This window comes from Brassica oleracea, chromosome C5, assembly GCF_000695525.1.
Source record: "Brassica oleracea var. oleracea cultivar TO1000 chromosome C5, BOL, whole genome shotgun sequence".
Taxonomy (NCBI): Eukaryota; Viridiplantae; Streptophyta; class Magnoliopsida; order Brassicales; family Brassicaceae; genus Brassica; species Brassica oleracea.
The window spans coordinates 34,516,032-34,530,536 of NC_027752.1; the positions used below are offsets into that span (position 1 = coordinate 34,516,032).

General features: G+C 35.1%; 1 protein-coding gene and 1 pseudogene across 2 annotated transcripts; both read right to left on the bottom strand.

Annotated features, from left to right (window-relative positions):
* Positions 1 to 9,126: 9,126 nt before the first annotated feature.
* Positions 9,127 to 10,185, bottom strand: LOC106345085 (annotated as a pseudogene).
* A 2,764-nt stretch (positions 10,186 to 12,949) lies between these two features.
* On the bottom strand, positions 12,950 to 14,243 carry LOC106293009. Of its 2 annotated transcripts, none has more exons than XM_013728678.1 (2): positions 13,551 to 14,243; positions 12,950 to 13,454 (listed from the first exon to the last, which is right to left on the bottom strand). In XM_013728678.1, the coding sequence occupies exons 1-2, from the start codon at positions 13,812 to 13,814 to the stop codon at positions 13,326 to 13,328; spliced, it is 393 nt and encodes a 130-aa protein (XP_013584132.1). In that variant the 5' UTR covers positions 13,815 to 14,243; the 3' UTR covers positions 12,950 to 13,325. The 2 variants fall into 2 exon arrangements, with proteins under 2 accessions (XP_013584132.1, XP_013584131.1); XM_013728677.1 differs by having other exon boundaries at positions 12,950 to 13,458.
* Between the last annotated feature and the right edge of the window lie 262 nt (positions 14,244 to 14,505).

Consider the following 14,505-nt stretch of genomic DNA (forward strand, 5'->3'; position numbering starts at 1 on the left):
TGATGTATGGAGAAGGAGAAAGAGAAAGAAATAGAGAAGAGTTTGTGGTGGAAGGTTCAGGATATTGAACCCTCTGATACCATGTAAGACAGTAAGTTTCCCTTGAAGGTTTACGTATATTCATGTGTCAATATATAGTACAAGAGGTTGAGTGATATAAGGGATCGACTCATAACTATACAGAATATACTGAGGAATAATATCTTAACAATACTATTGATATCTATCCTCTAATATGTAACTCACAACTTTTCGGATTACTAAAAGAGAAGACAAATCGACGCGATTGCAAGGCAACAAAGAGATTCTTCATGACGATTTGAGTCAAGATTCTTCATGACGATTTGAGTCAGACAATCTCTAGAAACACCATTAAAGGTGACAGAAAACGCAGACGATCGTGGCGAAGTTCGAAGAAAAGAGGAAACCATAATTTCAGCTTACGCATACTAAAGGGGATATGCTATTGGGCTTTCGAATTATTCAAGCCCATAAAATACTTAGTGTGCCAGAAACCAAAATGCAGCACATGATTAAAAGGGCACGTGTCGGACTGTCATACTCCTATTTGATGATGTGTCTTAATAAGAAGAGAGTGAATCTCTTCTTTATATATAAAGATAACTGGTTCGTTATCTCTTGATATTCTTTTGTCTGGTTTTTAAAGGAGGTTGATGATTTGATTGTTAAATCAAAGACTAGCTGGCTTTCTGCTGAGGAGATTTGCAAATACTCAAACAAGCTGAGAGTAACAACTTGACCAGTCTATGGATGCAGCTCCTAAGGCTCCACTGGATTGTTCATTTACAAAGTTAAGCAGTTTTACGATCCTTGGTAAGTAACTTGATCAACATTTAAATATGAGAGAATTTAAAGTATTAATGTGTAAAGTATTAATATATTAATATAGTTTGATTGCTTGTTTGTTTAGGATGCGAAATAACGTGGGTGGAAGTAAGAGGAAGAAAGGTGGAGATAACAGGCTGGGAAATGAGAAGACACTTTTTGGAAATGAATGATGTAGTGTAAATGTGATGGAGTCCATTGGATCACAAAAAGTAAGCGAACTTTCAATTTTGATATTAAATTATCTTTTTCTAAGTTAAGCTAACTTTGTTTTTGCTTTTTGTATGTTGATTCAGCTTTGGTGATGAGCTGGCTGTGGTGCACTAGTAGTGCATTATCGTAGGCTCACTTGAATCAGCTGTGGCTTCTATGTCATACCAAACTTGCTTATCTTGTCTATATTCAAAAATTTGAAGGCTTTTATGTCTTACCAAACTTTCATATCTTGTGGATATTCAGAAACTTGTATATCTTTTCTAGTACTTGGATTGACTAACGATAATCCTCTATTTATCTATTTCTTTTTCTTTTTCTTTCCTGGGGTTAGGATTTGATCTCAGAATAATCAGATTATTAAGATGGGAAGAAAGAAAATGGGTTTTTCTTTGTGGATTTGGTGATAAGCTTACTCAAAATGTTCGTTCGTGAGAAATTACAACAGAGAAGATGAAAGAATAATGGGGAAGTTGATTGATAAATATTTGAGAGAGTTATCTCAAGGCGAGAATCTTAAAGTATCAAAGGTTCTTCAAGTTGCAGAGAATTTACCAGATTTATCTAGAGATTGGTTTGACAAGAGAGTTTATCTTTTCTATTCGAACTTTTTGTAAGTAGTATTTTTGGATCGAACCGAACTAAATGATTGTGAAGAGATTTTTGTCGTTTCAGAAGTTTAGAACTTAAATCATAGTTGTTAGATGTGATTGATGTAGGAGTTCATGGGGCGTAATCTCCTTGCAATGAATGTCATGTGGAAGTACACAGAACAGGAAAGATAATCCTTTGTTGTGATTTCAGCTTAACTGGTTTCACTATACTTGTAAGCTAATTCACCATATTATCTCTCTTTGTTCTTCATTGCCTAGAAATCTTTTACTCTAACCGAATAAGAATATATAATAAGACTTGATGTAGCCAACATGTTGAAATGTTGGGGAGCAGTCTCACATATCCGTAACAGCCTAGCAAAATCGAAGGAGCGACCACGGATAGAGAAGGTGAGGATAGTTTAATCACTTGAGTCGACAGGAGAGACCACTCTGAATCATTTCATTTTACTTACGAAACAGCAGGTCTCAGCTGATTTCATCTCTTCATGCAGGCTGTGAGCATTTTCATAGACATGGATTCAACAGGGGGAGCAAACGAATGGATTTACAAGTAGTAACCCGGCCGGTTTACAAGCAAAAAGGTCTGGTATCGAAATTGTATGGCATCAATTCATTCTCAAAGCTTTTTTTTGGTGATAGTGATTTGCAGAAACAGAGGTTTGTGATGTTGAACAGCTTAGTAGTCACAAATCTGTACGTGAACTCTCTTTGTAAAAATGTCACCATGTATTGAAATTGAATCCTCTATGTGAATCTTCCCATCTTCTTTGTCATTTGTAAGATTTTCTCATTTATTTTTGGCATTTATGTTACCTTGGGACCATTTGTAATACCCCCGAACCAGAATAAGTAAAATTTAATTAGTTTGCCATGCACCAATCAAACAAGAACATGCATGACGAACTAAAGAACTCTAACCAGATGGAAGATACTACTACCACGTGCCCAAACATTTGACCCGAGGTTCCCGGATCAGATCCGAAATCCAAAGTTCATATGTCCAAGAACGGGGTTCCTAGCGATTCCAAGTTAAGGCTTTGCAACCCGAGTTTGAAACCGTTAGTTCGTCCCAGACTAGGACTAGTATCATATGGAATCCAAGCATTTCACAAACCTTTTCTTATTCATATATCCTTTAAGTTCAACCACATCAAAAATTTATACATGCTCGGCCGATATTCAAAATCATATCTTACATATTACAAAACGTACATGTTTGTAAAAAGTAGCAAATCTACACCAACAGCTTTGTGCTCCTCCGATCTCAAATGGAACCTACTGAAGGTTACCTGCAAAACAAAAAGTCTAATGAGAAACTATTTTGCTCAGTGATTCGGGTTTCCTAATAATTATTTATCCCCCCATTATGCATCAACCATCAAGCAACAAAGATCAATTATATTAAGAAATATTCAATGCAAAAATAAAGCAATCACGTAAACAAGCATCCCCTCTTCACGAGTGGTTAGATCATTATCGATCGTCGAGGACTGCCTCTCGCCATTGGTTCTTATCTCGATATGAAGTCCATAACACATCCCTTCTTGCGGCCATTGATTCTAAACACAAAGTATAAAAAGCCGATGGCCCGGATAACACACTTGATGCATCGTCATGCAGCTACACGGTCGAGGGTAGCTAGCCCTATCACACGTGTCTTTGTGTCCTGCCCGGAACTAATTTTGGTAAGACCCCAGACAAGGCAGGGGCCTTGAGTGGACACCAATGACTCTCACGACACGCCACCCGAGTGTTGGACCCTCACGGATCAAGTCCGTGGATTTACGGGTTTTTCCCGTTAAAACATGATCAAACATGTTATATTATCTGAGCCAAGACCCAAACAATATAATGCAATGACACAAGTATATGCAACACAATACCAATGTATCACAAACATGTTATACCCCTCGAGCCGAGGCCCGACGATATAACTCAATATTTATCACAAATATCAATCATTATCATATCATTATATATCTAAACGCGTCGCCTAGAAATGCATCAACCAATACTGCTAGCCGCACACACAACAATCATAACCCATAGCCGAGACTCACCTCAACACTTAGATGAAAGTCGGACTGCAAACGCTTCTATCTCGCGGTCGGCTTCGCTTTAAACTTCTATCGGGACAACTCTATAGCTTTAGAAATCTAAATACAGGAAGGGTAGGGTAAGAAAGACTATTTAAGTTCTAATTAAGAAAATAAAGAAAAGAAAAGAAAAATCTAATTAAAAAGAAAGCTAAAGACCAAAAATTTACCTTAGGGTTTCGACTTTTCTGAGCTGCTATGGTTAGGATTCTAAGCATGAGAAATGACTAAGGGGGGTGTCTGATATTTATTAGGGTGGAGAATGAGCTCAGGAAAAGGTATAGGTCGTGGGTTACAATCAGGAGCTGCCCTGGCTGCCCCATGCAACCAATTGGAGAGAGATTGGTGTGCAGCCACAAATCTGTCCAATTAAAACAAGCTTTGTGCCAGCCACAAATTCAACCAATAGGACATAAACAAGAGCTGCTTGGAGGCTTCCCAAGTAAAGGAGTGACACATGTCTAGCTGCTTAAGGAGGTAGACAAGCAGCTGCATCCTCCAGCAGCTTCTGAATATGCTTAACGCATCGTAGATGGGCCCGAATGGGCTGTATTTAAATCCCGAACGTGTTATAAACTGATCCGAGCTGGTGAGAATGTTTCTCCTTGACAAAAACCTAGATTCCTTAGACCAAAACATGTCTAAAATAATTCGAAGGTCATTCCTATTTTAAGGCCCTATAATAAATTTTTGATTAAATTTTTTCGTCCGACTAGGAAGTTCTAGGCCGAACCACAAGCATTTAATCCACTAAATTTCCTGAAGAATTTAGTTCTTCAGATGGAAACACTATTCTAAAAATTTCTAATTTTTTTCTTATGTACCTTGGGATCTACAACCATCCACGGGAAAAGATCAATCCGACTTACATTTACTTGAGTAATTTTCTCGGCTGTTACATGATTTTTTCCTTGTATGCGTTTTACTCTTTAAAGAGGGTTATTACACCATTTCTTGAATAGCATTCATAAGTATATATAACAGATAATTTCCAAAAGTCTAAACCCGACCATAATGAAGTTAATTATGACCTATGTTGCATGGAAACTCCGTTGAAGGTCCGTTTCACGTTTCAGAAACGTTTCGGAATCGAAATCTATCGGAAACTCCCGGAAACGCATTGGAAACCCGTTTCTTAAAAATTTCAGTTTGGAAACTTAATGGAAACTTGCGTTTCTATTTTGGAAACTCGTGATTCTGTTTTGGAAAGGCTAAAAACTCTTTTTTTTTTATTTTAGAACAAATTTTATAAATAATTAATAAATATAAGGATTTGTTTGTTATTTTGATAGTGGTCATGTTTGATGGAGCTAATGAAAATGAGGTTGAAGATGATGTTATTGATCTTTGACTTTTTGTTATGACTTTTATTTTATTTAAGATATTTAATATTTAAGTAATGAGTTTTTTTTATTTTGAATTTTATATGACTTTGATGTTAAATGATGATTTATGTTATTTTCGTATGATTAAATATAATGGCTATTTGTTTATTTGTATTCTAAGATATATTAAACATAATAAAAATGAATGCGAATATTAATTATATATATATATATATAGACGTTTCTAAAACGTTTCCAAAGCAAAAAAAAATCAAAAATCACGTTTCCACGTTTCGTTTCCATGTAACCATTTCCGTTTCCAAGCAACCTAGATTATGACACCAAAATTAAATATCAAAAGTTAATTATCTTATATAGGACACCAAAATTTAAACAGCATATAAAATAATTTAACATACAAATTTTAGTTTGTAATAAAAATAATTTTAATGGAAAAATATGTGTAAACAAGCGTAGGGTTGGGCAAAATACTCAAAACTGAACCGAGCCCACCTAAAAAGTTATACTAAATACCAACCGACACAAGTAAAATATCTTAACAAATCCAAAATATTGGTAGCTGAAGAACTAATCCAAACCTGACCCAAAACAAAATATTTCGGATACCTAAAAACCCGAATCACTATACTTAAAGTTTTTTTTCTATATTTAATAAAATATCAAAAATATTCAGAAATACACAGAATTATCTAAATATTTGATAACAGTTAAAAATAAATATCCAAAATATCCACAAAATATTCGAAACACTGAAATACCTACTGGCTTTGCATCCAAATGTATAAACCGAACCAATTTTCAAGTTAATTATACATATTCAACATACATTATTCAAATTTTTATGTTGTACGTTATTTTTTATTTTTGAGTTTTAAGAATTTTAGAGTATATTGAGTTTATTTATTTATTTACTTATATTAAATTGATATTCGAATCTTAATTGAATTCACAAATATCCGAACCGAACCAGACTAAAATTTATAAATACCCGACTGAGACTTAAATTTTTTAGTCCTGAAAACCTGAAATCTAAGCAGATCGGATTGTCTTTATCTTACCAAAAAAATGAATAAATCTGTCATCATTAGATTTTTGATGACATTAAATGAAGTGTTATCTTTACTAAACAAGCGAAAAAACTTCTATTACTTTAAAAAGCTTCAATTTAATAAATTTGAAGTTACTTTTATACGACTTTATACAAGGACAGCTTATAAATAAAAAAAAAAATATATTTCATAAACCAGAGAAAGGATTCAAGGTTAGGATTCTCATAAGCCTGAGCAAAAGAGTTCCGATGATAAGGGTCACATCCACTCTCGATTGCTCAAGGAGTGTATACCTTCCAATATCAGTTAGAAGTCAAAAAAATTCCTCTCCTCGTGGGCGGTTAGTTTCTTCTTCGTACCCATTATAATTCACTCATTCAAAAAAAATTGCTCTCCAATTTCTAATTACGTAATTGCTTTTGACCATATCTCGTTTGTTTCCGATTACGTAATTGATTTCTCGTTTTTTTCTGATTACATAACCACTTGTTGAGCATATGTCGTTTGTTTCCATTGTTTCGATTTCATAATTTTTGCATTTTCATTATTTATCGATGTGTGTGGAATTTTGTGAAAGGAATCGTGGAAGATACAAGCAGCTTGTTGTTTCCATTATTACTTGATTGTTATAATGTAAGTTTCTTCATGTAATGTGTGAAAATTTTCTTATATTATGAGACAAATAAAAAAAAATTATTTGATCTTAGATATGAGTGTTGATGTCCATTGTTTCTTTGCGAATGTAAATGTTAATACAACAATTGTGGAAGACAAATGACATACAAAAGTCGATTTGATAGATTAATTTGTCAGTTTTGTGAATTTTTAAGGTTTTTTCTTGTTAGTTACAATGTAAGCATTATGCTAAAATGTGTGATTAGTTAAAAAAAAAAAAAATCTTAGAGCACCATTAACCCTAGCATCCCACCCTCTAATTTTTTTTTTCTCTGATTAAAAAAAAATTTAAAAACGAACCAACCGCGGACCGCCACGTGTCAGTGGGACCCGCGAAACAGCTTATGCATCGACGCCAAATCTGGCGTTTTTAGCGTTCCATTTTCTTCTTTTATGGTGGGCTCCACCAACAAACACTCCGTCAAGCACCTGCATTGATGGTGCTCTTATAAGCTAAAATGATGTTATTATGTACATACAGTTCATGCTTGCTTGATGTCTTTTTTATTATTATTATTTGTGAAATATAAAGGACATAAATAATCTCGTTACTATTGTAAAACTGAATTTTTCGTTAATTATCTATTAAAGTGTGATCATCTTGATATAATGTATTAAAAAGAAATTTATCTGAAGATCAAAAGGAAAACTATAATCATTAGATATTGCTATTTAATCATGATATGAGTGTTGTTTTTTGGGATTTAGATGATGTTAATAATCTTATTATTCAGACAAGAACAAATGGGCTCTATGTAGTTGAAATATATATGCAAAATTCTCAAAATCAAAAAGAAAACTATAATCATTAGATATTGTTATTTAATCATGATATGAGTGTTGTTTTTTGGGATCTAGATGATGTTAATAATCTTATTATTCAGACACGAACTAATAGGCTCTATGTAGTTGAAATATGCAAAATTCTAAAATATGTGGATGATATCAGGGTTGACACATATGGTTCTAACATCTCCCAATAGTTTTATTAATACAATACAAACTTGACAAAAACTTTATCAATATGATCTAGTTTTATGATGATTAATCTTGTTGTAAACTATTAATATACAAATTGTTTGAAATGTTACAATTTTTCACACATAGATAAGTTTACATTGATTATAAGATATTATTTAGTATTTTGTTATATCTATATGTGTAACAATTACATTTTTAATTTTGTATACATTGTTGGCCATATGTATGTTCTCTAATTATATGTTTAACTATAATTTTTGCTGGTTTATGTGTAGATGATAATCAGTTTGATGAACATGTTTTATTACAATATTGATGTATGATAATTTGTCAAACTCAACTTCTCATTTGTTTTCTTGATGATAGATATCTACTAAAGATTGTGGAGAGTAGAGACAATGGCCGGTTATAATACTGGTCCCTAACAAATATGACAAACAAAGACAAATGAAGTATATACGTACAACCGCTTGAGAGCAATAGCTTGTAGAATGTAATAATCTTATTTTGTCCGTCTTATTCGAGATTTCTAGAAAAGAAAGAAAAAAATATTATGTAATTTGAAGGTTTTATACATAATCAAGTGTTATTAGGTATAGTGTGATGCTAACTTAAAAAAATTAACCACCATATCAAGAAACATTAACATCTATCTCACCACCAGTTGACATTCTATTAGATGACTTATACCTTATATATATTCAATGTTGCCTTCAGCCATTAGCGATCTGGGATTGGGTAATAACTATTTGGCCCCATTTTGTTAAAAGAACACAAGTAAAAGTCCATTACTTTGTAAAGAAAACTGAACGTTTACAAAGCAACGGTCAAGATCTTGAGGTTTTTCCATCCGTACCACCATAAAATCCTAGACCGTGTGTCACTAAAGAGAAATACTTAACATTGTTGCTGGAGGAACAAAACAGGGCAAGGAAGGATCACCATAAAGGAAAGTTTTTTCTCACTCTATTTTGTTTTTACAAGCGAGAGATTTGGATCACTATTATGTTTTCGATATGGTGGCTCTTGTGTTAGAGAATATCAGCTTGTGCTGTTATTTAAATCCTACGATTCCTTTCAGCTAAAGATCTGGGTGACAACTAAGATTGAGCCCAATGTAGCAGTGTCGTAGAGCAACTTTTGAATCTTGATACTACTGGTTTAAATTTTAATATAATTATTGAAGATTACAAAACATGTGAGAAATTTAATCAGAACGCTGTTCAAAACAGACTGAGTTTTGTACTGGCATCATATACTAGTTAAACGGTGACGTTTGCCATCCTCATTTGGTCATTCCGCATCACTCAGGTTTTTGGCCATCCGTTACACTATCGGAAGGACTGTCGTCACGTACACGAACGCTCGGAGAAGATGAGCATTTGCTAGAAAGAGGGCTTTCTTCTATGGAGTTTGTTGCTATATCTCTGAGATCTCTTCGTCTTCTCTGGCCTTTGCAATGATGTGTCCTATACAACACACTGTTTTATTAACTTCCGACTGATCACAAATTATTTTTCTAAACACTCTCTAACCTTATCAGAAGTAGAACCAGGAGTTTTAAACTCAAGTTGTGTTGCAACATCATTAGAGTCCTCTGCTTTCTCGGATCTGCTCTCTCTTGAAACCTTTGTTCTAGGTTACCTAGAACGGTTACTCCGGTTCTGAGGCATGTGCACAGATTGTTGCTCAAAGACGGAATTTAGGAAGCATATACGGCATGTTAGTAGTACATGGAGCTGCTGGCATCATGCTAGGGTTCTGGTTCCCAAGTACGTGTAAGATGGCATTGATGGATGCATTGGCATTGACCCAGGAGGCATGGCCATAGGCATTGGATATGGAGAAGATGGCGGTGGAGCCATCATGACTCCATTGCAGCTCCCCACGGAGACATTGACCTTAGTCTTGGAGGTTGAGATTAACTATATCTGACTTCAGTGATATCTTCTCTTCTCTCAGGTCGTTTTTCTCCTGTGTCAACTACAGAAAAAACCTTGGTTATACAAATCACCTGTAGATTTTTGCAACTTATGGTCTAGATTTAGTATCTATATCATAAAAAGCCAGAACATAATCACATATCTACATCAACAGGTCATGTAGACTGCAAAGAGAGTGAGGGATGAGAATATGAACCTCTCGGGACTCGTCTGCCAATGCACTGTACTCAGATTTAAGTTTGTTGACTTCTGATGTGAGCTCTTTCAACAACTGAACAGTATCAGTCAGAATGGTGGCTTTGTCGTTCTTGGGTCTTTCTGGATCTGCAAAACAGTGTGAGGATTTAACCAAAACACAAACTCTTAAATGCACATAAAGATTTAACCAGAGCATACATGGTTGTTGTAAACTAAGCATCCTCTAGAGTATAAGAATTCAAAATCAATCAATCATCAGATTTAGAACCAGCTTGAAGGGATGAGTTAGGACTCTTGTGGTTCGAGAGATTCTAAATACTCTGTCATGAGGGAGCAATGTGATGATTGATTTGATCACAACGTTAATATTCCATTTTTAATGAAAGATAAAAAAAAAAGGAAAATACATGTGGGACGTGTCTTGTGTGGGGACACATAACCTACGTATAAAAAGGGAAGAATGGGCAAGCGTGAGATTTGAAAACCCTGACAATGACTACGATGATCTCAGATCTTTCGCAAGATTTGGTAGTAGAAATACTTTCGAAGGTTCCAATAACTTGTCTAAGAGCGGTGAGATCTACTTGCAAATTGTGGACTGTTTTATCTAAAGATAGGGTTTTATGGAGGGATGTTAACTACAGGGTTAGGCCCAGCCCTCTATTGTTTATTATAAGCCCAACCCTATTTTAATCTAACCCTATTTTAACCCTATTATAATCAAGGGTTAGGGCTGGTACCAGGGTTAGCTCATTTAATTGAAAAAAATATTTCATTTATTTTTGTTCTTAAATGTTAAAGATAAAACTAGAATAAGATATGATATGATTCGTTCCTCCAATTTGTTGAGCATCAAAATCAAAAGTTTTCTTCCCAAAATCGTAAAATCGAGTTTTTGCTCCACAACTAAGAATAAAGTTTTTCCGTCAAAAAAAAAATTGTGTTTTTTTCCGCCAAAACCTAATTTGAGTTTTTCCACCAAAACCACAAAATCAAGTTTTCCCGCCAAAACCGCAAAATAGAGTTTTCCCGCAAAAACCGCAAAAACCGCAAAATCGCGTTTTCCCGTCAAAAATCGTAAAATCGAGTTTTTCTGCCAAAACTAAAACAGCAATATCGAGTTTTCCCTACAAAGCCGGCAAATCGGGTTTTCCGCCAAAAACCGTAAAATCGAGTTTTTCCGCCAAAAACCGCAAAATCGAGTTTTTCCGCCGAAACCGGCAAATCGAGTTTTTCCGCCAAAAACTACAAAATCGCGTTTTCCCGCCGAAACAGCAAAAATGAGTTTTCTGCCGAAACCGGCAAATCGGGTTTTCCCGCCAAAACTGCAAAATCGAGCTTTTCCGCCGAAACCGCAAAATCGAGTTTTTCCGCCAAAACTAAAACCTCAATATCGAGTTTTCCCTACAAAACCGGCAAATCGAGTTTTCCCGCCAAAACCGTGAAATTGAGTTTTACGGGTTTTCCAGAAAAACTTAATTTTACGTTTTCACGGGAAAATTCGATTTTGAGGTTTTGGCGAAAAACTCGATTTTGATTTTTTGGCGGGAAAACTCGATTTCGAAGTTTTGACGAAAAACTCGATTTTGCGTTTTTGGAAGGAAAACTCGATTTTGTTGTTTTAGTTGAAAACTTGATTTTGCGGTTTCGACGGAAAATTTCGTTGTTCAGTTTTTTTGGCGAGAAAACTCGACTTTAAGTTTTTTTTTGATGAAAAACATTATTAAATATTGTATAATAGTTGTGTGAATCAAAATAAAAGGGTTAGAATTTAAACCCTGGTCCTATTAGGGCCAACCCTATTTAAACCTTGTTTAAAAAATGAGGGTTAGGATTACAAATGGGTTTGCAGGGTTATGGCTAACCCTGTTAGGTTGAGCCCATATTAACATCCCTAGTTTTATGTAAAACAGGCATTACGCATCAGTTTATTGGATTCATGGTGAAGGAGTATAGGATTTGTTCGATGAGATTCCATCTCCACGGTGTGGGTTCATCTATAAAGGACATAGGTAATTTATTTAATCAAGTTGAGATATGTAATATCGTTCACTGCGACGGTTTGTTATTATGCGTCACCAAGGAAGACAAGAGGCTCATGGTTTGGAACCCGTATTTGGGACAAACCAGATGTATCCAAATCCAACCCGTTAATAATTACTACAGATTAGAGTCATCAGACAAATATGCTTTCGGATACGACAACAAAAACCATAACCCCAAAATCTTGAGATTTTTGGATGTAAACCGGTACGAAATCTATGATTTTAGCTCTAATTCGTGGAGGATTCTTGATATCATTCCGTATGATGATATATGGTATCGTGGACGCGGTGCTTCTTTAAAAGGAAATACTCAGAGCATCATTATCCCACATATTCTAAATGGGTCTCTTATTTTTTTTTTAATATTTTTAAAATGCAAAAATGATTTATTATTAAACTTAAACTAACATTATTAAAGATAACATTTTATACATAGATTTTAAAATAAAAACATAAAAACATAAACAAATATTAGTAAAATAAACGATAATAATTTGAAAAATAAAATTTCTTAATTAAGGGTTCTTAGAAAAAAAATATATTAAATATCGTTTTAAAGATAAAATTTATTTATTAAATAAAACATATTTACAATAATCATTCCATAAACGTACATGGTCTTCTTCACGATTTCTTTCGATATAAGCTCGTTTTTTTCAATTTTTTTTTCCTTTCTTCTTCTTGATTACCATAATGAATGGTAAAGTTCTCAAAGGTTTGATCAAAGTGTTGATCAAAATATTGATGAAATGTATCATCAATTGATTCCTAAGTGTTTTGATAAGAAGAAGCCATATATGGTGTTTGATCAAAGTGTTTTTAGATTTTCATAAAAAGAAAGAATAAGAGTGTATGGGGTTGTGAATAAAACTTTGGTGTTTACAAACTTTATATAGACACAAAGCATCAACAGGTCGGTGGCATAATAAGTTCTTTCGCCTTGACATAAACTTTTTCATTCAAAACATAACAGATCAAAGTAATTTGTGATATGTTCCAATCAAACAAAACAAACAAGTTGATTCTTTACAAACAGGAAACAAGTAAAAAGAACTAAGTTGGTGACACCAAAACATATACAAATAAGCATCAAAACTCTATATTTGGAAGAGTAATAAATCCAAAGAGTAAAGTGATTCTCAGTATAGACAGAAAGCCTTCGGTAATGCAAACTGCAAGCATGCTTATTTAAACTAGTGTTTTGAGTTCAAAAGCTAAACTACATAAACAGGGGTGGCTCAGCAGTGTGAGAGACACACCCCTTGGTCCTAAGTTCTAACCAAACAATGACAAGTATCCATTGAAGAATAGCCACACTATGGAATGAACTCTAAGAGGCAGGCAAATCGAAACCTGTCCAGAAGCACAATCCCAAATTCGCAGAGTCTCAACTTTAGTAGCAGTGTAAAGCTTATCAGAACCAGAAGGCCGAGCAATCCCAGTAACTACCTGCCCCAAAAACAAAACCCTATCAACAAGAACCCATCATCCCATCAAAAACTACTCAAAAAGGGGCAACACCTTTATTTTCAAAGTTTTACCAGAAAACTCAATTTCAACATTACAAAGTTCTCATCATTTCTTCTTCCCTTTACCAACACCTTTAATTTATTTTTCTTTGTGGGCAACACGATCTCTCCTTTCAGAACAGGAATCTCCATAATCTCCATAATCTCCGACAACCCCGCGAACCTCTTCCAGAACTTCTCCACTTGATCGCCATCAAGGTTCCCGAGGTAAAACGGATGGTTACCAGAGAAGGAGCACATGGATTGATCTGGAGAAACCGCCATTATCTCTTTCATTTTTACTGGTGAAGAAGCATCATCTCACGGTAGATAAGGGAAGGAGGAGAAGGATGAGGAAGATGAAGCTTCGGTGTATTTACGTTATTGACCTTTAAATCCGGGGCCACGATCGGGGATGTGTGACGTCGTATTTGAAGTCGTGGCCGACTTTGGAGATTAGATCGCAGGAGACGGAGGAGGAATCTAGGAGATGAAGGTGGCGGCGCCGCCTAGGGTTCCGGCCACGACGGCAATAGTTTCGAGAACTCGGCGATTGGGGATTCGATGAGGTGAGTTAGGTGTTTGCTGCGACGGAGGAGGAATCAGAGTCATGATGTGCGGCCGGAGCAGAGGATCATGGAGAAGGTGATGGGAGAAACAAAGAAGAAGCATGGAATTGCGAAAGAGGAAGAAGAAGAAGAGACACTATGGCACACAAGAGACTAGGGATGTTAAATAGGGCTTTTTGTAAATGGACATAAACGGGCCTAGTGTAATTTTTGTGTCCGTTAACAGCCCGTTTACTTAAAAATCTTAAACGGGCTTAGTCGGGTTTGTCCGTCTGTGTCCGTTTAATAAACGGGTTTCAATGAAAATAAACGGACAGCCCGTTTAGCCCGTTTAGCCCGTTTAAATTATTTTCTCATCTCTAAAAAACCCTAACCCAATCTTTTTGTCGTTGAATCAACTCCTTGCCTCCTTTCATCGG

What these genes read in the sequence shown, in the direction of transcription:
- LOC106293009 (XM_013728677.1), bottom strand. Translation starts at nt 13,814, where the DNA reads ATGAAAGAGATAATGGCGGTTTCTCCAGATCAATCCATGTGCTCCTTC. An exon ending in TGTTGAAATTGAGTTTTCTG is followed by an intron (nt 13,459 to 13,550) that starts GTAAAACTTTGA and finishes TTTTTGGGGCAG; the next exon opens with GTAGTTACTGGGATTGCTCG.